The 23,671-nt window shown below is 40.6% G+C and overlaps 3 protein-coding genes across 6 annotated transcripts; 2 read left to right on the forward strand and 1 right to left on the reverse strand.

Annotated features, from left to right (window-relative positions):
* The first annotated feature begins 1,085 nt into the window (after positions 1-1,085).
* On the forward strand, positions 1,086-6,809 carry nherf4b (NHERF family PDZ scaffold protein 4b). The gene is made up of 11 exons (XM_071520631.1): positions 1,086-1,112; positions 2,860-2,887; positions 3,481-3,545; positions 3,662-3,873; positions 3,984-4,188; positions 4,297-4,433; positions 5,163-5,367; positions 5,455-5,651; positions 6,104-6,316; positions 6,454-6,672; positions 6,777-6,809. Exons 1-11 carry the CDS (start codon positions 1,097-1,099, stop codon positions 6,807-6,809), a joined length of 1,530 nt encoding a protein of 509 aa, XP_071376732.1. The 5' UTR covers positions 1,086-1,096.
* A 954-nt stretch (positions 6,810-7,763) lies between these two features.
* Positions 7,764-10,269, forward strand: atp5l (ATP synthase, H+ transporting, mitochondrial F0 complex, subunit g). The gene is made up of 3 exons (XM_071520653.1): positions 7,764-7,899; positions 8,309-8,469; positions 10,073-10,269. The coding sequence occupies exons 1-3, from the start codon at positions 7,848-7,850 to the stop codon at positions 10,169-10,171; spliced, it is 312 nt and encodes a 103-aa protein (XP_071376754.1). The 5' UTR covers positions 7,764-7,847; the 3' UTR covers positions 10,172-10,269.
* Positions 10,270-13,629: 3,360 nt separating this feature from the next.
* Positions 13,630-19,533, reverse strand: ftr82 (finTRIM family, member 82). 4 transcript variants are annotated; one of them, XM_071520640.1, is made up of 7 exons: positions 18,853-19,533; positions 17,202-17,297; positions 16,737-16,970; positions 15,462-15,621; positions 15,310-15,366; positions 15,008-15,058; positions 13,630-14,914 (listed from the first exon to the last, which is right to left on the reverse strand). In XM_071520640.1, the coding sequence occupies exons 1-7, from the start codon at positions 19,435-19,437 to the stop codon at positions 14,394-14,396; spliced, it is 1,704 nt and encodes a 567-aa protein (XP_071376741.1). In that variant the 5' UTR covers positions 19,438-19,533; the 3' UTR covers positions 13,630-14,393. The 4 variants fall into 4 exon arrangements, with proteins under 4 accessions (XP_071376741.1, XP_071376740.1, XP_071376743.1 ...); XM_071520639.1 differs by having other exon boundaries at positions 13,633-14,914; positions 15,008-15,073; positions 15,301-15,366; XM_071520638.1 differs by having other exon boundaries at positions 13,638-14,914; positions 15,008-15,073.
* Between the last annotated feature and the right edge of the window lie 4,138 nt (positions 19,534-23,671).

Genomic DNA, 23,671 nt, shown 5'->3' on the forward strand with positions numbered 1-23,671 from the left:
ATGAGCAATGACTTCTAAAATCTGTCGTTCATGAACATCACCATACTGTGGACAAGTTTATCTAAGTAATATGATTATCTCTTTCCAACCTTTTGCATTTGTAGCGTGGGGGGCAAGGTTGGAGCCCAAGGTTGGAAAATGGGAACAAATAAACAAGCCTCTATCCTCTCAAGTGCCCTCATATTGAAGCATATCCAGCTAAATATAAGTACAAAACTAAAGATCAATCAGTATTTCACTGATGATGACTCAATGCCCTCTTTCTCTCCATTAAAGAGGCATGGAAATCTATTTGTTTCCAAAATGCCAGCAAATGTCCTGAAATGTTCATTGACTTCCAACTGCTAAATAATACCGCTGTGTAATATATGGCTTCCTGAATTTTTTTTTTAAGGCCATTTCCTCCTACTGGCTTACTGGCATGCCAAATAGATACGACACTTAATGTTTTGATGTCTCGGCATTCCTCTTGCTTTTCCTTGTATTTCCAGTCAATCAATTCTAAATTGTCCTCATCATTTACAGCAACATTTTCAAATTCCATTCCTTCTGCCATAACACCAGCTGAACTGTAAATCACTCCTCTGTTATTTGAGTGCTGGTCTGTTTGTGTAACAAGTCACCAAGCTACGGCCTTGACACTGACAGGCAGGTTTGGATAGCCTTGCAGTCTTTCTCATGGACACAGATACAGATACAGATACAGATACAGATACAGATACAGATACAGCTTCAGCTCTTCAAACTGACATTTTCCTCTTAATGTTGTCACTTTTCAGCACTAAATCCACTTGTAACTATTCCAAAAATGATAAATTGTAACTGAGAAGTTATTTGAGACAGAACAGTGAGGGATGGTCTTGTTCTGATGCAAGGCAGAAGTGTGGTCTTGCTCTGATGCAAGGCACAAGTGTGCGTGTGCACACTCAAAACCTCACACACACAGATTAAACATTAAGCCTGGCACTGGCACTTGTCACTTAAGTAAGTGGAAATGGGAGGAGTTTCACTGTGGTTAACGTTAACAGTTTGAGGAAATACACTGTTACATCCCTCTGTCTGCTTCTCTGCTGACCTGATGGGAAAGAGACTCAACATGAGACAAAATACAGGTACTACATTCAAACCATTTGCATTTTCCCTATCTTTGTTTTCCAGCTGGCGTGTTTTTATCTCTATGGTCTTCCGTTCTGCTGTCTTTTTATCTTGTAGTAAAGTCACTACATTTGCGCTTTCTTTCTGTTTTTCTCTGTTGTGCTGAAGATACTGCATTTTGAAATGTTGGGAGCAAATTGAGATGGAATGAGAGGAAAAAGTAATCCACAATATTGACAAATAAATAAACTACCCCCTTACAAAATATAGATTTTACCTGACTTTACCTCTACACCTTCACTTCTTGGAGTTGAACAAATTGAACACTGATTTCACCTCTTGCATGATAGCTGTGAGATACATTTAAGGCAGATGGTATTTGCATATCACAAATGATATATTCAGCAGTGATCATTAGTCCTGGTTTCACATACTTATATCTGTATAGTAGGTCAGCTAATTATGAATATTCACCAGAGCCAATTGAGCCTCAGCAGGGCTTTGTGTGTGTGTCTGCAGCATCACTGTGTCCTAGAACAGGAGAAAGAAGGTTTATGGTTGGGAAAAGCAAACAGTGACCCATTAGCTGCACCAAAGTGCCTGTAGTATAACCAGCTGTGATCAGTGAGGGCGCAGCCACTCAGATGTGATGTGAGAGAGGTGGTGTTGGATTTCATTTGAGAGCAGATGGTTAGTAGATGCGTTGGTGACATCATCTACTTTCTGCCAGTTGCATCATCAAGGCGCATGGTCAACTTCTGCCATCCTCTAGTCTATCCAGGTGTCGGGCATCAAAGTGGTCTAAACTGATTTACTACCCAATTAATCAAACAGATGAAGGAGACTCATAAGGGGGAGGAAATTTGTAGAAGTATTGTAAAATGCTGGTTTTGTTTTTATTTTACCCTCCCTAAAAATGTTATGAGCTGACAGTAGATCTGGGTCAAATAGAATTTTCTAATAATTCTTTCCATTTATTTTAACCTGCTTGGAGCACAAAACAGATGGGTTAGGCCACAAAAAAAACAAGGAGTGCCAGATTGTTTAAACTGTTTGAAGGCCAAAGTATATATTTCTGTGACTGACAATATCTGCCAGTATCTCACTTATCCTGCTGCAGTAAACCCCGTCTATCTGCTGCTTCAAGCAGACTAAAACAAACGCTAGGAATTATTAACAAATGCTGTTTGACCCAAGTCTGACTGAATGACAGGTCCGCTCCAGTTCTGATGGATTTTTCTCCTCTTGGGCTGTAATTTCATTATTATTAATAATGAAATGTTTATTAGACATTTGCAATTCTAATTTTTTGTTTGACTTTATTAGAAACCGTTCTTTAATTTCCTCTCTTTCTAGACAGGACAAAGGCTAAAGGTAATCACACTCTGTCCAACCCTGCTTTATGGTGCCACCTGATAATTGTAGTCAGCAGATTTGTCATGCAAGGCTCACACACCAGTCTCACTCTTGGGCAGATGCCTCTCAGCTTTAAAGAGAATAGTTTAGTGGACAGAACCACGCAGACTTTCATAAAGCTGTAAGTTCAAATTGATCTGTGATTGACAGCAGTTAATGATTTCATGTATAATTTGTGTTGGTATGCTACAAAATTTGATCTGGAGGGTGTGATTTCAATACAGATTTAAAATGAATATGGGAGCTAGCTGTCATATTTATGATAAACATAATCATTTTCATATTAATTTCACTACCTCAGTTTGTGCTGCTAAAACAATTAACTTGATATGATCTCTGTTTTTCAAGGTTTGGTGGACGTAATAGGGCTGACAGAGTAAGTTTCATCTCCTTTTTCACACTAATATCCATATTTTTAAAAGTAACTTCATTATTTCATTGCACCATTCAAAATGTAACAATTTTAATGAGGAAAATATTCAAATATGTGTAATAATAATTATTTAAGCCGCTCAAACAGCTTAATGAAGTTATGTACGTAGGAGAAAATACATTCATAACAGATCAGAGTTGGGATCAGAGTTGGGAGTTCAGTAATATGTTACATTGTTGTTCTGCACATACAGCCAGAGAGGATTTTTGAAATATTGTATTTGACTCTGCTTGGCATGTTGACTTTTGGAACTGGTAGATAGTCGCCTTTAAGACTTTGGGCCCAAGATAAGCCCTCGTCTGCACAGATAAATGCTTTTGTTATTGTCATCATGATTTAGAACACTACAGATATGATTGTGCTGTTAGCGTGTACTAATGATTACAGCAATGTAATCAAAAGTGAGACAATAAGCATTCCATTATATAGTAATTTATTCGTTGAATATTAGACCTAAAGTTTAGGTCTGAACTTGGGTATTCAGTACTTTGTAACTGAAAAGCAATGTCAAATGTCTCCACTTTTTCCTTTTGAAGGAAATTTACATTCAATCCTAAAGAGGGAATAGACAACCCAGTGATGGTCATCACAGACGATGCAGGTACTTCACATACGTATGTTACAACATTTCCAAATATATTCAATCAGACGGTGAGTGAACCGTCTGATTGGTATGACAGAAGGTATGACAGCACTTATCCATCCCCTGCTCTTCAGACTCGGTGTCCACGCCCAAACCTCGTCTGTGTGTTCTCAGACGGGACGAGGGCCAGTCCTATGGTTTCCATCTGCGGGTGGAGAGGGGCTGCCAAGGTCATATTATCAGAAACGTGATGTCGCTGGGGGTGGCGGAGCGCAGCGGCCTCCGAGATGGAGACAGGCTTCTGGAAGTCAACAACTGCTTTGTCGATGACGTTTCTCACCCCGAGGTGCGACTCTTACATAAGTTAAATGACATAAGCTGCTCATAAGGACTGATAGGATATATGCAATAACCTATTCTAACTGGAGCTACTGTGTCTCTGTCTTTATGAATCAGGTGGCCAGGAAGATAAAGCTAAGTGGACACCAGCTGTGTTTATTAGTACTGGATGGGGAGGAGTATGAGCAGGCTGTGTCCCGGGGTCAAAACCTCCGAACCCTCACCAGAACACACAAGGCCGAGGACTGCAAACCCCCCAGGCTCTGTCACATCAGCAGGGACCCCGCCTCAGGCCTGGGCATCACCTTCACACCTGTGGAAGGTAATGTGCCAATGGTAATCGCCCTGGATTTGAGAGCAGGACCTTCATTTAAAGTCTGCTGTTCGTACAGTGCAGTTCTTCAGTTTCTCCCACTGTTCCTCCCTGTAGGAGAGAAAGGTCAGTTCTCTGTGAGCCTGGTGGCAGGAGGCCCAGCCCAGAGGGCGGGGGTGTGTAAGGGGGATCGTCTGGTGTGGATGAACGGAGCAACAGTGTCTGATCTCACACACTCTGCACTCAGCAAGATGGTGCGTAGTGTCATGTGTAATAAGCTGTTTCACAATCAATTTTATCCCTCCTCATAGGTATCTACATAAACGTTCTGCATTACCAGGAGCAAGGGTGGAAAATATCCTACTCAAGTAGAAGTACTGTTGCTTTGCTGAAAATTACTTGAGTAGAAGTAAAATTACTGGTGTAAAAATCTACAAGTAAAAGTATCTCATTGAAAAATGTAAAAGTTACTGAGTTAATTTTGAAGAGAGAACATTGTTACCTATGCTCTTTCCTGTGCAATTCTAAAAGGACAAGAGGAGATAGAATTTGAACTCTCTTCCCTTATTTAAAAATTCTAAATGAAGCCCATAAACAAAGTAAACTCATGCTTCACATGTCTTCTCTGCTGACTGACAGTTTACTGCTATTAGCTCCACAATTTCACATTTTACCCTTGGCTAGACTCTGATGTAGTACTTTGAAATGGAGACAATTTAAGGCAAGTAAAATATTTCAGTCAAAACATACAAAATTACTAGTTTTTAATCATGTTCTGTATTTAGAACTTGCCAATGCAACAGAGGCATTTTAATTATTTTCACTTCAAGTTGATTAGTTTCTCGTATCCTCCTATACAAAATTACTGGCTTAAAAAATGCTCAAAAAATGCATGTATACAAAAACACAATGGAATAACAAGAGTAAATGTAATTTGTTACTTCCAGCCTTGTCTGGCAATAATAAATAATGTTTTATTGTAGGTGAAAAAATGTGGCGATCACATCACCATCTTGGTGATTGACAGTGAGAGTGAGAACAGCTACGCTCGGCAGAGGATGCCCATTCTGCCTGCCATGGCTGTTCCACGTAACCTGCCTCACACAGCCAGGACATGCCACCTGGTCTCTGGGCCTGAGGGCTACGGCTTCTTCCTGAGGCAGGACAAGACGCCATCAGGACGCATAGGTGAGGGGGAAAAAACGCCACAAAATTCGAACACATGCCCTCTACCTTTTGGACTCTGACTTATTTTCTGTGTATTTTCACCAATAGCTCATGTTCTGGGTGAGGTGGACAGCGGCAGTCCAGCAGACAGAGCAGGTTTGCAGGAAGGAGAGCTGCTGTTGGAGGTCAATGGGGAGTCAGTGGAGCCACTGAAGCATGAGGAGATTGTGGACAGAGTGAGGCAGGGAGGCCAACAGGTCGACCTCACCACCATCTCTCCACAGGGACTAGAGTTCTACACCCAGGTGGGTGGGACCAGTAACCAGCTAGGACAAAGGTTTCTGTAAAACACCATGGCTTATATTACATATATCTAATATTCAAATGCTTATTCATGGGTGCCAGCTGGGCATGGCATGGTGTGGCACTCACCCTACCTTAGTCCGAGGGAATCCAAGTTTGATCTTGTATTTTTTATCGTTACAATAGAGAGCATAGGTCAAGCGAAAATCAACAGAAATCTAATTGGAAGCCACATCTAAAACCAATGTTCCCTCTAAGCTGTGTGCATCTGTGCAGGATAGTTTGGTGACCAAATAATAATTACTTCTCAGTCATTGCTCCATTAATCTTCTGATATTTAGTCAGTATATGCAGGTTTGGAAGTTGTCATGCCAAATGATATCAGATGCAGGGACTTCAGAGTTTAGTGAGTTGATGCCCCTTATGTTTACTTTCTACATTTAATTTTGTGTAGCTGGGTCTATCGCCTCTTCTCTTCTGTGGGGACGATGCTGGTAAGAGAGGAAAGGAGAGCAGTGTGCCAACCTCTGTGGCAGCACAGCAGACATCACAAGGGGAAACAGTTGGCCTGTCCAGTCCAAGACTCTGCTCTCTCCAGAAAGGCCCTTTGGGGTTTGGCTTTAACCTGGGCTGTGTCCCACAGAGTCCCGGGACCTTCGTCAGCCAGGTACGGATGAAATAGTGACTGGATATTTATTTGACAATTGTTAAAGCATTGCTGTAAGTCTTTATTGGAGGATGCCAGGGTGTTATTTTTTTTCTGATGGTTTTTATATGGTGTTGGTTCTTCATCTCCTCCTGTAGGTGGCTCTGGGAGGCTCTGGGAAGACAGCAGGACTACTTGTGGGGGACGTGGTGATGGAGGTCAATGGACATAATGTGGAGGGAAAATATCTGGAAGATGTGATTATGATGGTGAAGGAAGGGGGGAATTTTCTTTCCTTATTGGTTATGGATAAGAGTAGCTACAACAAGGTGAATCAGAATCAGACGCCCTCTACTAGAGATGCCATTGACTCTGAGGTAAAAAACAAAACAAAAACAACAACAACAACATAATCTTCTTGGAGTTAATTTATCATTTCAGTGAGCTCTATCTAAAGTATATTTTGTTTGTAACTCCACAGGAGGAAGAAACTCAGGAGATATCGGCTCTGTGAGTGACAAATGCTCACGCAATCCTGATGGCATCCCCCAATGTCCCACTGAGGAGACGTCGACTGGAGTTGAGCAAGAAAATGTTAATCTCACAGAAGACTGTATAGATATTGCTCAAAGTTGCCTTAATCTGATTTTTGGGTTTCTCAAATGAATTCAAAAGATGAAACGGTTAAACAAACAAAATAAATCTCTGAAGAAATGTACTAGCAGTCTCATTGTGTATGTAGCTGACAGTTGTAGAATGATGGATCATTTTTGCATTGTACTCCTTGTGCAACATTTTAAAGTGTATTGCCATTTGCCACCTAAAGTTTGAATATTCCCCACCCGTTTGACATGAAGTCACAAATATGACACTGTGCAGAACATACACAAATACATTAAAATAATAAATACATTAAAATTCCAAAGGCGCATTTGATAGGTGCCTCATGGACCTTTGCCTCTGTGAGCATATTTCTTATGTGTGTTGTTGACTAACCAGTTTTATGATTAAACCTGGGAAAATACTTTTACTTCTAATTCTCTTGGGCTCCAATAAATTATTTAACATACCAGACTGAAGCTGCGGTTTTATTGCCATTCTAAATGAATGCACTTGAACCTTTTCTCCTGCATAATGCAACAAATATAGTATGTGGCCCTCATACCTACAAAGACAAAATATCTCTCAATATATACATTGAACTGTATAACACTGTAGGCTAGGAGATAATACGGAGAGTGAAACTATGATAAGTCACTCTAAATTGGATAATTTCTAGAGAATTAAATACTAATTTTGTCCGGACACACACTGAATCACACTGGGGACCTCAGTTTGAGAACCACTGGTGTAGACCATGGCAGTAGGGTATTATATTATCGGTGTAGACCAATGACTGTAGCTGCAGTGTAGACCGTGCAGAGCAGCCTGTTTCTATACAGGCAGTTACGTGGCCAGCTGCACTTGTGGGTCTTTCTGCTGGAGGTGACATTCAGTCGGCTGACACGGCCAGTGGGAACAGTGAGCCGTGTGGATCCAATAACGCTTCAACATGGCACAGGCAGTGCAGAAACTGGTGGCAAAAGTACCTACATTGGTCGGCGGTAAGTTAAGTGTTTGCTACTACAATATGCAACTAATTATGGGAAGATGCGTGAAAATAAATAACAGCTTAACTGACAGGCATTACCTAGCTAGGCTAATGTTATGAACAGCACCGTGACCTAGCCACAGAGACAGCTAACTGAAATTAACCTAACTGTGTCTAGAGCAGAAAGTAATCGGTGAAGTGAAAATTTGTGTGTTGTTTCTTTGCTAATTTATTTGTAGACTAGCTATGATGCGATATAGAACTGATATAGTTTACACTGTATGAATAGAGGCCATATAGCTCGTTGGCTAATGCTAGCAAGCAGGACGTCCCAGCAGCACCAAATGTGGACGGCAGCTAGCCACCGATAGCATGGGGACACACCGTCTGAGCCATGACCGCTGTGTTTTTTTCTCTCCTAGCCGCTGTCACCTACTCCAAACCCCGGCTAGCGACCTTCTGGTATTACGCCCGTGTTGAACTGGTCCCTCCTTCCCCTGCTGAGATCCCCAAGGCCATCGAAGGGGCTACAAACCTCATCAAGGGTTTCCAGTCAGGACGTCTTGGACAAATTACAGTGAAGGTGCCTGGATATCAGAGCCTGACAGATCTAGACATTTTGTGTCTCATAAGTTACTGATGTAGATAAAGAATGTCTAGAAGTGAAACTATGTCTGAATCATTTGTCAAGATTAGATGTTAAGTTACACATTTGACTTTGTAAGCCCATCAGTTTACACTGATGTGCTATGCTATGTGATAGGCTGTAGATCTGAGGTTTTCACTGCGCAGCTTATGACAGGCGTTGTCTGCCATTAGACCTCCTAGTCCTAATGACGGTTTTCTGTCTCATCAGTTATGTAAGATTTACACCATCAAGCACAGTGACATGCCACGTCAGTGGGAAACACAATAACATGCATCTAAATTTTAGGGTGAAGTGAATTAGTTTACACACATTTACAAATGAGAAGAGGTTTTACTTCTGAATTCCTGTTGTGTTCAATACTCCCCTATTGCAGAGATGGCACAGGGGAGTTTAGCAGTTCCCATTTACTAGGGCATTCTGCAGAGCCTTCTAGTGGTGTATGAGATGTATGGTCAAATCTCAAGTCTCAGTCAAATTATGAACTCTGCTGCTCATCCAAAAATCTTACTGGAGATGGCATGCCATTTATCGAAGTTAGTTGGTTAAGCAATTATTGGTGGCCCAATCGAAATCTTGTAAAAGGACAGCCTGACTCGTGAGCAGAACTTTAGCTGGGGTGTTAAAAACACATCTCATGACAACACTGTCCTCTCCTCAGCATTATCATGAACACTCAAAAGTAATGATGCAAGGTAGCAGGCACACAGAGCTTGATTCACATCAATATAGGATAGTAATGCTGTCTGTAAAACACATTGATCTGTATCGGTGACCAAGGAATTGCAACAATTGACAGGTGACTGGCACAGCTTACATTGGCCCATAATTGACACAAATAATGAACTCGCATTTTCACAGAGATGATTAAGCTAGCTAATTAAAGCAGAGATTCAACAGAAATGTCCAGTAAAGAGGTGATGCATCACAACGTGAAATACTCTAATGGCAACACTGGTTTGTCATTTGCATTTTTGGCTTGAGAGTGAATTGTCTTGCGATGCCCTTCACTCACTCGTAGCACCATCCTCCATCGTTGAGCCGTTGAAATTGCGAGTGGTGGAGAGGAGATTGGGTGTGTCTTGAAATTCCAATGGGCAGAGAGTTTTGTTCCAAAACAGAGAACAGGCCGTTAAGTGAGTTTTGAAAGGCAAAAATCTCTGCACCTGGCAAAGTAGGCCACTTGCTGAGTCATTGTTATTGCTCAACAACCCTATCAAATCCGGAAAGATATATTATGGTCATTTTGTGCAATGGGAGAGTTAAAATCCTAACTCAAAGTGTTTAATTTTGTAAGTCTTGCCAATGGTCCTTGGCAGCTATTTCACAGCACTAGCCAATGGCCCTTCAGCCAAAAGAACCCATCTGAAGTGGCATTTCACCTTACACTAAAAAAAAAAGAAAAATGTATGTAAACATATAAATTAATGGGGAAGTGGGATTGTCTGGCAGGAAAACATTTTCTCAGACATTTTGTCTGATAAATATCCCCAGCTGGCAAATGTAAGTGTTGGCTAATTTCAATTTGTTTTTCTCACAGGATGCATTAAGGAATGGACTGGTGGCCACTGAGGTGCTGATGTGGTTCTATATCGGAGAGTGCATCGGCAAAGGAGGCCTTATTGGCTATGATGTCTGAATTTTGGACTGTCCTGCTTTTTTTCTTGAGCGTTGTATGCTCAACTTCCTGCACCAATCTTGGGTTCCAATAAATAAATGTCTGTTGTTGAAGAACTACATTGTGTGTTTTTGAGTGCTTGGTTTCTTGGTACACTAGAAGGCTATTTTAATATAACATGCATTTATCATGTACAAAAACAGAAGTTTTAAAACCTAATCTGTTTCTTCTAACATACATTTAGCAAGACCTATTACAGTAAAGTTACATCCTCAACAATGGATTAAACCCACTTATAATACAGCGAAGTCTATCAAACGATATGTAAGGTGTCTGCTTAAATAACCCTAATTTCATTCAAGGGTAAATAAAACATTTAAATGATAGAAAATTATTTTGAAAACAATCACCCAAACCCCACGTTTTTATCATTCATTTTCTCTAGCCATTTCATCCTGTGTAGTTCAAAAGTATTGAATGATTATGTGTTGCATGATGCAAAATGATGTAATTATTATTATGGAAATACAGATTGATTGTACTGCTGGTTTTGCAGTATTTATGCAATAGTGTTAAATATTAGTTATTTAGTTAAGTTAAAGGGGGGGTATAGTTTGATTGCGCTGTTGGTTTTGCATTATCTATGCAGTAGTGTTAAATATTAGTTATTTAGTTAAGTTAAATGTGGGCGGGGGGTTAAATGGAGACAGAGAGCAACCTCCCTCCCTCCATTTAACTTAACCAGATACGTACTGTAAATATGTACTATTTAACAACTGCATAAATAATGCAAAACCAACAGTGCAGTCAAACTATACCCCCCTTCCTCCCTCCATTTAACTTATCTAAACCAAATAAGTAGGCTACCAAACACTACTGCATAAATGCAAAACCAACACTGAAGTCAAACTATCTGCTCCACTCCTTTCGGGTAGTCGATTCTTAGATGCATCGCAATTTATGAACGTTTATGCATCGAGGCAGGTAACTCAATAATTGGATCATAAAAACTTAATTCTCAACATTGTGACCCCCATTTATTTTTTAAGACTAGACTGTATGAACTGACCGAACTGACAGCCAAACCAATTGGATGGTGCCACGTGACAGGATGTAAAACATGTGGGTCTTGTTTACATTGGAGTGAAGCTGTGAGAGAACAAGTGCGGAGGATCTGCAAAGAAACCGGTAAATGTAAGTAGTTTTCACATGAACCGGGGCATGTGGGGATTTTTGGGGAGCTATTTGTACATTTTATCGAGTGATTGGAGTGGTAACGAAATGGCCGTTCAGTCTGAATATCTCCACAAACAGTAAAATAGATGAAAATTCTAATTAATATAATAGGGCCCCTCATTAAAATGTCACCTAAACCAGCAAGTTATCTCTCAAAATGTCAGGCCGCCTCCTGAAACTGCAGGTCATATATGAGCCCCCGTTCAACAGGCGCAGATCCTGCACAGGCCATATGGCGCAATTTAATTTGATTCATTGTGTATTGCGACACGGTTAGGTTAATTAATTCCACTAAGGTACTTAGGCTAAATACCATAAGGTAATAACGTTACCTACTGATAAAGTTCGTAGGTCAGCAGAAGAGGAGTTATCAAGTTACTGTACAAATACCATTAATTGGAGTAATTGTGTAATTTTAAGTTTCACTTTCGATTTCACAATGAGAGACTGTGGGATTGAGTGCAATGCTACTGGTCTGCGCATCTCAAAATGACAGATATTAAGTGATGCACACATTAGGAGCATTAGCGATTTAGATCAATTTATATACATTGACAAACTTCTTATTTTGTGGCGGTGCGCACATATGAGCCTGTGTATGGGAAACACTGCATCTCGCAGCCAAAGACGAGACCATTTGACAAAGCGTTGATGACTGACTGACTGTCTGACCAGAATATGCCTCGTGATGCCCTCACCTGTGCCATGGGAAAACTGAAGTTTGCAGCTGCAGCATCCGAATATGGCAAAATACATGATACAAAATTTAAGTTGATCAGTTATCAGGTTAAACTTCTGAGTGATGTACAGCTGAAAATGTCTCACTTTCTCAAAAGGCAAGGGTTGAACTATAAAGACCTCAAAGAAAAAAATGATTATGTTTTCCACTAAATTATATGGGCTGCAGTAATTTACACTGGGAAAATGCAGAAGATTTTAGTCCAGTCTCAAATATGCCCTCCACCTAGACAGACACTTCATGCACCCATACCAATATAGTAGGTAAATGTAGTTGCAGTGCAATAGCTTATTGGAGAGTCATTTTTACACATCCCCAGTCTGTCAAGAACATTCCTGTAGGGGTGTTATTTCATGGACTACCAGGCACATCATTAAACTAATCACATCTCTGTGGAAAATGGCTCCATTGGGGAAACCAGGGGATCCCTTAAGCAACAGAATGACAAACCCTGACATTCAACTCATCCTCTAGCTTCCCACTTGCTCAATGATCACTAACCCATCTTTTCCCTAAACTACACTGGAATTGAACTTGTCTTTACCCCGCTATTGCTATTTGTACTGAATAATGTGGGATATCTCATGTCTACATTTAGAATCTAAAATAACTTAAAATACATATACTTTATATGTTAAAAGACTGGTTTATACCCTGTCCACTACACATTCTCACCCCTCTGACTACACTGATGGTGCACCTTGGAGGATAAAGGTGTTATCTGTCATTCATAAAAACAATGGGAGAATAATAGCTGTTCATTTTTCATCTTAATACTTGTTCTTTTGACAGTTATATTTTACATTTGATAATAGGCTAACACATTGTTTTTAGCAAGTAGTCATCTACATTTTATTTCAGTCCATCTTCACAAGGGTCAGTCAACCAACAGAGGGCGCCATGAGGACTGCTAAAATACTCTTCAAGTACAGTGTGGTGTCACTGAAAGTCAGAACAGGTGATTTGCTGACTCACTGTAAATGGGTTGTTTCACACAGTTAAATGTTTTAATGGAGCTGCAATTCAAACTAGCTGCTGTGTCACTAGCTGAGTGTTAATACTATGATAACTGTGAAACTGTTAGACCTTGCCTTTGCTGATGCTCAGACACAAACGGTAAATAAAGCAAGTAGCAGTTTTCTAATTATATGCCTTAAAACAATCATTAACTAAATCCCCATCAGACAGATCTATAGCATGCTAATGTAATGCTAATTTAACAAAATAAATATTACACAATTTGATCCAGTCAATTTATTGATCTTCTACTAAAATAAAAACAAAATATGAACAAGTCATCTAGAAAACACAACAATCAATTCATTTATTCAACTCTTTATTGAGAACTATCAATGAATAATTCTTGTCATAAAAAACAAGTCCTTTTTGAATAATAATTATACTCTGGTTCTCCTTTATATCAATAAACAAGACTTTAAATAGAGGTTAGTTCAAGTGAAAAAATCTTTAAGGAAGTTTAGCAACTGATTATGTAATAACAGTCAGATTATGTAATAACTTGTCAAAATGTAATAAAATATCCCTCTAAATGAGTTGAAAACGTAAGAAAACATGTTCATGTAATAACATTAACATTATTACATTACCCATACCCATCATAAGAGTTTAACATATTTTTAATTGATGATGCAATAACAATATTGGCTAACAATGTAATGAGTCATAAGCATAAGAAGAGTTACATTCACCATTCGTCATTATTATTACATCATTAATTAAAAATCTGTTGCACCCTTTATGAAGTAATAAATATGTGTCAATGTAATAATGTGATGTTATAAACTGTCCAGGAACATATTATGTTTACAGGTTGTAATACTTTTAGAGGGACATTTTATTAAATGTTTACATTATCCAGCAGTTATTAGATCATCAGTTGCTACATGGGGTAACACTTTTCATTGTATTGTACTTGTGTGATTATGTAGTAATTATTTATTATAATAACACCTTACAGACAGGTAACTATCATCAAACTGTGACTTGACAGCACAATGCACACCTTATAATGTGATGTGTAGAGTTATATGTATATATAAAAAAAAAAGGATATACACATTCAGGAGGACTTCTCTTCTTCAAAAATATGCAAATTCATAGAACTTCATTAATGTAGTTTGGGACAGTTTCCAATTACTGCAAAAATATACTGTATATTCCAAAGGCATTACTGTATATTATGAGAAACAAAACATATACAAAACATTCTCAAATTTCCAGTAATTGAATCAGAGGGGGTATCAGTGTTCACTTGAGTTGGCAGATCTTCACTGAGGTTCCAACTCCGAAGCCTGGATAGAGGGGCTCAACAAACGTGGTCTCAAACCTGTGTAGCAGCGTCATGGTGTTGCCTATGCTGTAGAACGCCAGGACGCCCGCGGTGTGGTCCAGGTAGACACCTATCCTGGGGGAGTGGGGGGCGTTGATGGCCTTGTCCACTCGGTTGTGCCAGGCGGAGTAGCCTGTGTCAGAGCAGAGCAGACTCCAGGACTTGTCGTTGTAGCCCAGCAGACACAGCGAGCCTTTGCCCTTGCGGCTGATGCCTCTGTAGGCCACGCCCATGGAGAACTCCCCGCTCCACTCAATCTCCCAGTAGAAGCGGCCTCCGGACAGGGCCTCCCGGCACAGCACCTGGGCGAAGCTGTCGAACCTCTCGGGGGTTTCTCCATAGGGCTGCAGGTCCCTGGTCCGGATCACCTTCCTGCTGCTGTCGGACAGGTGCAGCTCCTTGTAGGCCGTGTTGGGGTCCAGTCTCAGCTGGCAGAAGTCTGAATGAAGAGAATCAATACAGTTCTATAGTCTGCATCTATTGGCTGAGTTGAGAAGGGGTCAAAAGTCAGGTAAATGGACCAGATACTTACATTTTATAAAATCTGCTCTGCTTTTGGGCTCTGGAGGAGGAGCACTGTCCACTGTAATTTCTTTGACTGGAGATGGAGAAGCAATATGTCAGACAACGTGTATTATACTCAACTGCATACGCCCACACCCACACCCAGTCCTTTTGTTTATTTGCTTTGTGAGTCAATTCTTTAAACTGAAAAAATCTATGATCTAATTGCTTTGTAATTTGCTTGCAACAATTCATGGCAAACACACAATAAACTGAACATAATAGCTAACCTCAAAGTCGTCTATTGCTATAGGAAATGGCAATGCTCACCTCTGCTCCTTCTCTCTAATGTCCGACTTTCTGTAGTGTAGACTGGGACCTCATTCACTGTAAGACATAAAACATTCATTATCAGCAAATCGAGTTTCTGGAGTTTAATTTTCCCACTTGAAACAACTGTGTTTCCAGTGCTGAGGTCAGACCTGACTTGGAGATCTTCAGTAGCTCCTCTCTGCCAAACTCCTCCAGATGTTCTTTGATCTCAGCCACAGCTTTCCTGGCAGCCCCAAAGGAGAAGTCAGGGTTCACAGTCACTCTGGGTATGAAGCCGTCATCAGTCGGTGTGCAGAGGTAGTTGAAATTCTGATGGTCAAAGAAAACGTGTCAGATAATCTAGCTTCATGACAAAGATGAATAGGCATCAACATGAGTTAGATTTTGGGGAGGTGGGTGAGAAGAGGAGAAACATTACAGATCACTTGCTAAATATGAACCCAATGATCATTCCACCACAGCATAAAAATATTTCCCCCAGGCGCCCACATGTCTTTCCAGGGTCTTGACTTGTTAGTTGATTGATGGATTGTGGATTTAATGTAATGGCTTCTCATTTGTGTTTACTAGAGTGAAAACTAGTTCAGGTTTTGTGATGGTTGGACAAATTGTCATGGAGTTGGAGACAATTTTGTGACAGACCGCAGTACAAAATTGGGGGTTGATAGGCTTAAAAAAAAGCTGCTTTTTTTTTTTTTACAAACAAATCTCAGTAGAGAAGGCAAATGTGTCAATCAAGAATTGATGAATATGTGTTGGAGGTTTCATTGCTATAGGACAATGTAGTTAAAGCTAAAACTACAGGATTTCATCCCCCTAATATCGCTGCTATTCAAATCCACATGGAAATGTTTACGGTTTTGACACTCAACAAGATTTATAGTAATAGGGACATCCATCTATTTAGACAGTGACAGTTATCTGTATGCATTCAACTTGATATCGACAAAAATGTGAATAGCAAAACAAAGTGCTGCAATTGGCTCCTCTTTCAATGGATTTGCTTGTAATTTAATACGCTTCCTTGTAACAGAGGGCTTGATATGCATATACTATATATATAGCTTCACAGTCATCATGTTCAACCACTGTGAGCAATAAGCCAATCTGTTCAAAGGCCACACCCACATGTAGCAATCAACAATCCACTTTGAGATATTGACTAATATTTGGTCCAAATGTAATTGTACGGCATTTGATCAACCACAAATTAGAGTGTTTTCTCTCTCATTTGTGGCTCTGAGAGAGACCTGTTTTCTTCTGAATTATCCTAGGGCAATATCACATTGAAATTCTGTTTTAGACTAGATATTTACTATGTTAAAGTACTCCCATACACATCAGGTGGTAGCTCCGCGGTGAACATTAACATGACAACTCATCATCTGTTATTTCTTAAATAGATGCTGTAGGCTACACATCACCTGCAAGAAATGAATGTGGTCTTCAGTGCTGTACAGCTGCTTGAGGCCAGACTCCTTCTTCTTCAGCTCATCAATCTCCTGCTCCAGTCGCTCGACCAAAGCCTCAGCCTGGTTGAACGCAGACTTCTCATTGATGCCGATCAGCTTGGTCACCTCTGACCTCATCCTCTCGATGGAGCGAATCATGTCCTCAAACATCTTCTGGCTCTCCACCATGGCTCTCTGGGCTGAGCTCTGGACAGGACACCCACGATGTCAGTGTTTTAGCTGCTACTAAGTTCACCACAGATCTGTGGTGAACTACATTTTCATGAACATCTGCTTTGGCTTATTAAGAATCAGCAGTGATGCAGACGACACAATTACAATCATTGCAGTACAGAAGTTTGTGGTGGTTGAAATACCAATGATCCAGACTGACGGTTGGTAGAAAAATACAATATATTAGTGCCTTGGTTTCCTTACTTTCAGTGAGTCTACAGCAGTCCGCAACTCCTCCAGCTCCTTCACCCTCTCCTGGCATTTTTGTCTAATCTCAGCTTGGGAAACTCCCAAGAGTTTCTGTTGATGGAATGAGAGAGAATTACATCACACATTTAATATTCACCTTTTTCACTGTTTTCTGCAAAGCAATCCCGTGCATAATTGATATTTGCACTGCCTTCGAGCTGTAGCTTAATTTATTATGCAGTGTTGTGATAGTTCATGATAAAAATTGTACTGAGGGGATAGTAAATCTTGTTATGTCTTATGTTAGATAATACATCAGTTTTTCTGTCAGTGATCATTCTTGGCCTATTGTAGTGGAATGCTATGCGGTGCCATCTTACGAGATATAAAGCCTCATATTTAATGGTTCAGTAGAAGGATTCTTTCTCATCAAGGAATAGCTAGGGAGATTGTTCTGTATGTCCAATAAACCCCGCTCAAAGAATCTTCTTAGTATGGCCGGCTTTTATCTCACGGGGAGAAGGGGAAGAAATCTGTAATGGAATCCTGGCCATGTCAGGAATGTGAAAGTACCGCTGCCTGACTTTTTAAAGAGATATTTCAAGGTGCACAGAGGACTGACATGCAGAATGGAGGGCTTCTAATTCAGCTTTTACTCAAGCCCACCAACCCATTCTTCAAGATAAGCTTGAGGAATGCGGGGAATCTAGGGAGGGGGGGATGAAAATGAGAGGGGGAGGGGAGAGAGATGTGTGAGACTCAGGTTGTAAATCTGGGGATGAGAGAAACCAGACTCCCCATTTAGTAAAGAAAACTTCAACAGGGTGAATTATTACTTCATCTTGTAATAAAAAAAAAAATCATATCCCTGGATGCCATGAAAATACCCTTCATAAATCACTCATGCATATACATTGTAATTGATGCAGATTTACACTAGCTGCCGAAACTTCTTATCTAGTCTACAATGCTTTACAGGCCATGTAATTGGTGAGCAATTTGAATGTGAGTGAGGTGTTGAAGGCCTTGACACCCAGTCGTGAAATTCCAGTATCAACACAGGCTCACTCCCACAGGTGGGAATCAGCCTGGGCAGAATGAAGTCATGTTTCTGTGGTATCTTTCCCACAGCTGGAACACCACACACTGTAAAAGGAGTTTTCAGAGCTGATAACTGAGACACTCCTCCTGCCACCACACAGCTAATCAGAGGGCTGCATTTGTTTTGGCGGTGAATGCCTGCCAGGCTAGCTGATAGCATTGGTGAACTGGGTCAAAGTACAACCACTAGTGAGAGTGCGGGGGTAGCAGTTTGGGAATAACACCACGTCTGCCTTAACTGACATTACTTCAACAAGACTGTCCTGTTTGATCCTCAAGGATGTGATTCTTGTCAATTTATCTCTCTGTGAAAAACTTTGAGTCTGTTAGAGCTGAATTCTCCCTTGACTGAGCACTGTAGTTTCAGCTTTGTGGTTTCTGTCATACAAGTGAATGCACTGGTTATCTTTCTTCATCATGTTATCATGAAATTACACCACTATTTCCTGAGAAGTTGATTGCAAGTGATTTTTCTAACATGTGAACAGTACTGCTATGACTGTCCTACAGTTTCTAGGCAATTCCTTAGGACCCATCAACAGAAACAGGAAGACTAACTCCTTACCTGTTTCTCGCTCCTCTCTGCCTCAGCGGAGACGATGTCGTGGCCCCTGTGTTCACTGACTGTGCAGATAGCGCAGATACACATCTGGTCTGTCCGACAGAAGAGCTCCAGGGACTTCTGGTGCTGCGGACAGATCTTCCTATCCAGGTTCCCCAGCTCGTCCACCAGCTTGTGCCTCTTGAAGGTGGCCGATTCATAGTGGGGCTTCAGGTGCTTCTCGCAGTAGGACGCCAGGCAGTTCAGGCAGGACTTGACGGCCTTGAGTTTCTTCCCAGAGCAGAAGTCACAGGGGACGTCACTTGGCCCGGCGTAGGTGTTCCCCGGGGCTGCATTGAGGTTCAGGCCGCTCTTCTTGATCTTCTCAGCCACCATGGTCAGCGTGGCGTTGGGCCGCAGCACGGGCCTCTGGGTGAATGTGATCTTGCATTGGGGACAAATGTAGATCCCTGTGTAGTCAGCCTCGTTCCAGTAGCCGCTGATGCAGTCCATACAGAAGCTGTGGCCGCAGGGGATCGCCACCGGGTCCCTCAGGAGGCTCACACACAGGGGGCAGCTGAAGTAATCTGGAGACGTACGCTCAGCCATCGCGTTGGGCACACAAAACACACAGTCAGACCTGAAGAGACAGAGAGGGAATGCCAGAAGTAGACAGGGATACCGTCGAGTGCGCCTGGGAGCCCGCCCTCTAGACTGTGGTACAGCCTGCCAGAGACAGGACCTACTTGTATTTCTGAATTCCAGAGGTTATTGATTGAAAGCAGACTAGGCCCTCCCCCTGTGCTGTGAGTATATCGAGCCCAGCCCAGTTCAGATAAGCAGGTTGAGCAAAGGCTGCAGGAGACTTAGGGAGAGGGAGGGAGAGGGAGTGGGAGAGGGAGAGGGAGAGGGCGGGCATACAGGAGAAGAAAAGGAGGATAGGCGGAGATTGAGAATGAATGAACTGTAAATGACACAAAAAGTGAAACTAATGTGCTAGGAAATTCTAGTGTTTTCTGTAGCAGTGTTGGATTTCTCTAAAGACTCATCTGTAGATAAATTACACTACACACTTCACTTATTTCGAGAATTACTGAAACCGTTAAATTTCCACACAATGTTTGTCTCTTTTGACACTGGATACAGTCCAACAAACATGGAGACGAAGGTAGTTTAGGAATTTTATGGACCACCCTATAAACAAACAGACACTCTCTGACCACAGGCAGAGTTTCAGGGTAATTTCAAAGGCACCTGTTCGCTGCTTTTATCACCCAAAACTTGTCGTGTCCAAAGTTTAAACTGCCTCAGGTGTTTTGTCAAAGAACAATTTGAGTTCAGCTTATGAGCTACTTGTAATATTTACTCTGTGACCGGTCAGACCAGTCTGGTCACTTTTACAGGTGTATTTGTAACTGTAGATATGTAGATAGCATCTGTATGTGAAGCAGAGAGAAAATATTCACTGTGGAGGCAGACCAAAAAAAAAAAGAAAAAAAAAAGAAAACCACACATGCAAAACACACAGAACATTCCTGTCAAATACAGGTGTGTTGTCACTATGGATGTTTTAAATATTTGTGTGTGTACTTCAGTACAGGTTATGTTACATTTATTTCAGCCTTCCTTCTTCTCATGTTTACTTGATTTATTGCCATCTACAACCAGCCTGAGGAAAGGATTCAGAGGAGACCCTGACAGCTCTCTTCCACTCTCTTCCACTCTCTTCTCTCTCCAAGTATCTGCTGACATCATAGCCTCTCATTAGCATTTCAATTAGGCCCACTCCTTGGTTTCCTCCCATGCTAATGTCTGTCATTGAGAGTATTTTTTTTTTTATTTTATTTTAGAATTACTTTGAAAACCCCTCGACTGTCAAAGAATTATTGGTTGAAACTGTATTTTCTTCTGGAGCTGGATCTGGAATTGTGTAACAGAAAAAATAATTGCTAATTTAAGATTGCGCAAAGTACATTTGGCTCCTCCCTCTATACACATCTTGCTTCACTTCATAGGTAGTTTCGCCTCTCTCCATATTTGGTCAGGTTTCTGATAAGCCAGTTTTTCTTTCCTTCCTCTTTTTGAGAGATAAAGTCTCCTGAGTAAATGGAGCGCTCTGTGCTTACAGATTAACTACCTGTTAGAGAGAGGAGAGGATCGCTGCAAAGGGACGGGACTTTCAGCATGGCTTTGGTTTATATGAGAAGAGTCTGTGTTTCAACCGACGACAGGAAAGCACAGACTATAAGCTCCAAGTTAGTCAAGGACAATGTCTTTATTTCACTGAGAAAGTGAATATGAAACATAATCAAAACATTTACAGTACAAGGCACTTTAATGAGATTGAGATAATAACATGCTTCACCTGTAAGATGTCTCCATAATAGTAGTATGTTTGTTATGAGCCCCGATGTTCTTTGATCAAACAGAAAGAAACCACATGGTCATCTCTGCTCAGTCCAAGGTCAAGGTCAAAGGTCAACCTTCATTAAGGTGTGGTGAGGAGATGTTTTGAAGGGCGAGTGAAAGAGAGCACAAATGGCCATTTGATTAAAGAAGTCAGGGATCCATTTCAGTGAGTAATGTGATTAATCAGAACATGAAGACAAGATATTTAAGTGTTGTGGGGGGACAATGGTTATATTTGTTAGTGCTGGTGGATACACAAGGTGAATAGGAGGAGTGCTGACACTGACACAAGCCAGATGTGAATGAACAGGCTGCACATTATTACAAAGCATCGCTGTTGTTAAGACCACCTTGGTTGAATCCAATACAAACCCAGACCAGCACTTGTCAGCACGTCTCAGTGAATGTTGAGACCAATGAGGAAGTGAGTCCAAATCGAAACATAGACTGGAGTAAGCCAAGTCTTATTTGTAACCAATACCAAAATACTAGGCACATCTTTTAAATTGTCATGCCATTTTGCCTTAAGATACAACACATAAAGCTGAGAACTTTGCATGCGTTTTGCATACTTCTTTGGAATTATTTACATTAGTTTCAGGCAGAAGTATGAGCTTTCACACAACAATATACATGACAATTATAATTAATTAAGTCAGCGAAACTGAAAGTTCCAAAATGAGATTGGACTCGAGCCCCATTACAAAACTTTGAGAAAATGGCATGTTCAAGACAAATTTCAGGGGAATTACGTTTGTTTATGTTAACACAAAGTATCTCAAATTTAAGAGGAAAGAGGATGATATGAAAATAATGAACATTTGACAGATGTTCATTTGATAGGGTTTGTGTTTAGAAACCTGCCAGCTATGAAACATTCTTCAGAGTAAGACATTCAGTAGCTGTAGAGGTTGAGGAGAGGCAGAGTTTATGTCAGGTGGGTGAGATAGTTTTGTATTCACAGTGAAGTCAGTATGTCAGACATCAGTGCTAAGTGTAGTAAAAAGGGCAACAGGTCCTGCCTCTCCATAAAACATCTTCATTTTATGTTCCCAGTTTTTATAGAATCAAAGTTCACCTGATGACTAACTAAAGACTTATAGGGCCAATTAGCTTAGACAAGAGTACAGGCCGAATAATTTATGTAAATAGGGATAAACACTTTCCGAGACAATAATAAAATGTCCTGATTAAATACCAGCACCTACGCCAACTTTACCCACGATTGTGAGGCCCTTTGAAGCTCCATTTTGAATGTTATTGGTTTGAATGGGAAAAACGTACTTTGCCATCAGATGAACATACAGGTCACTGGAACTTTTGAAAGCAACTTTTTCTTAGTTACCGCACCAATTCCCCTATACTTGATTTAACTTGATTTCTTTCTTTTTTGGGTGAATACAGTTGCTTCTGGTGATGTCAAAAACCCAAACTTAATTTGTAGACTTAATTTGCCAATGCAGATACAAAGGAGAGATCCATGTACTCGCATGTTAAGGAGGTGTTATGGGGTGTTGAAGTCTACAACTATGAATTCACTGGTTTTAGCTTTTTCAAGACATAACTGGCAGTCATTACGTAAATCACAGTAAGTAACTCTCCCAAATCTGTAATATCACCTTGCTCAATGATTTGTTGAACATCATTCAAGGTCTTTTGATGGTCATGAGGATTATTTGAAATATTAAACATGGATTTCTCATATTTTTCTTCCCTGGGGCAGTTTTGTTCTCCAAGATATTAAGTGAAAATTGTCTTAACATTGTCTTAATATTTAATTCCCTAAAAATGCTATAATAGACATCTGTGCATCTGACTCACTATAATAGTATATCATTTCAGATGAAATTGGCATGAATATAGGATCTTTCCAAGAAAATAAAATATAGATTAACAATATTCTGAATAAAATATTTGTGGTTGGTGGTTGTTCACCTTATGATTATCATCATTATGTCTGGGTTCAATTGAGGTTTCATCACTTGCACTGCAGAGCATAAAGTAACGTGTCAAATGAGACGCTACACATAGGATTACATGTCAGCTACAGTTACTGTTATTGATGGACAACAGGCCCTATAATGACTGGCACTCTGCTTGGCCAGAGCTGGCTGCAACACAATGGAATCTTTTAAGCAGGCTTTCTCGGCCCTCCTGTTATCTGGGCTATCAAGTGTGGTCGCATTCCTTTCTCCATTTAAACAACCCTGAAACTCCATCTTGGCTGGGAGGAGCGTTCAGTGTAACATGAAATATACAGAGAAAAGGTTTTAGGTTGGAAGAGGCAACGTTATGATAGTGACTTTATTTTGGTGGAGCAAATTCTATTTAATTGAGAAATTATTACAGTTGAGATTACACCACATCACGGTTTTGACTTGAAGAAACTCCAGCAGGCAAAGCAAATCACAGGGTCAAAACTCAGAAGAAAGAA

The sequence above is a fragment of the Centroberyx affinis genome, unplaced genomic scaffold (genome assembly GCF_046629955.1).
Source record: "Centroberyx affinis isolate AG114_WGS23_722 - 3 ecotype Tasmania unplaced genomic scaffold, CSIRO-AGI_Caff_v1 ptg000814l_1, whole genome shotgun sequence".
Lineage (NCBI taxonomy): Eukaryota > Metazoa > Chordata > Actinopteri > Beryciformes > Berycidae > Centroberyx > Centroberyx affinis.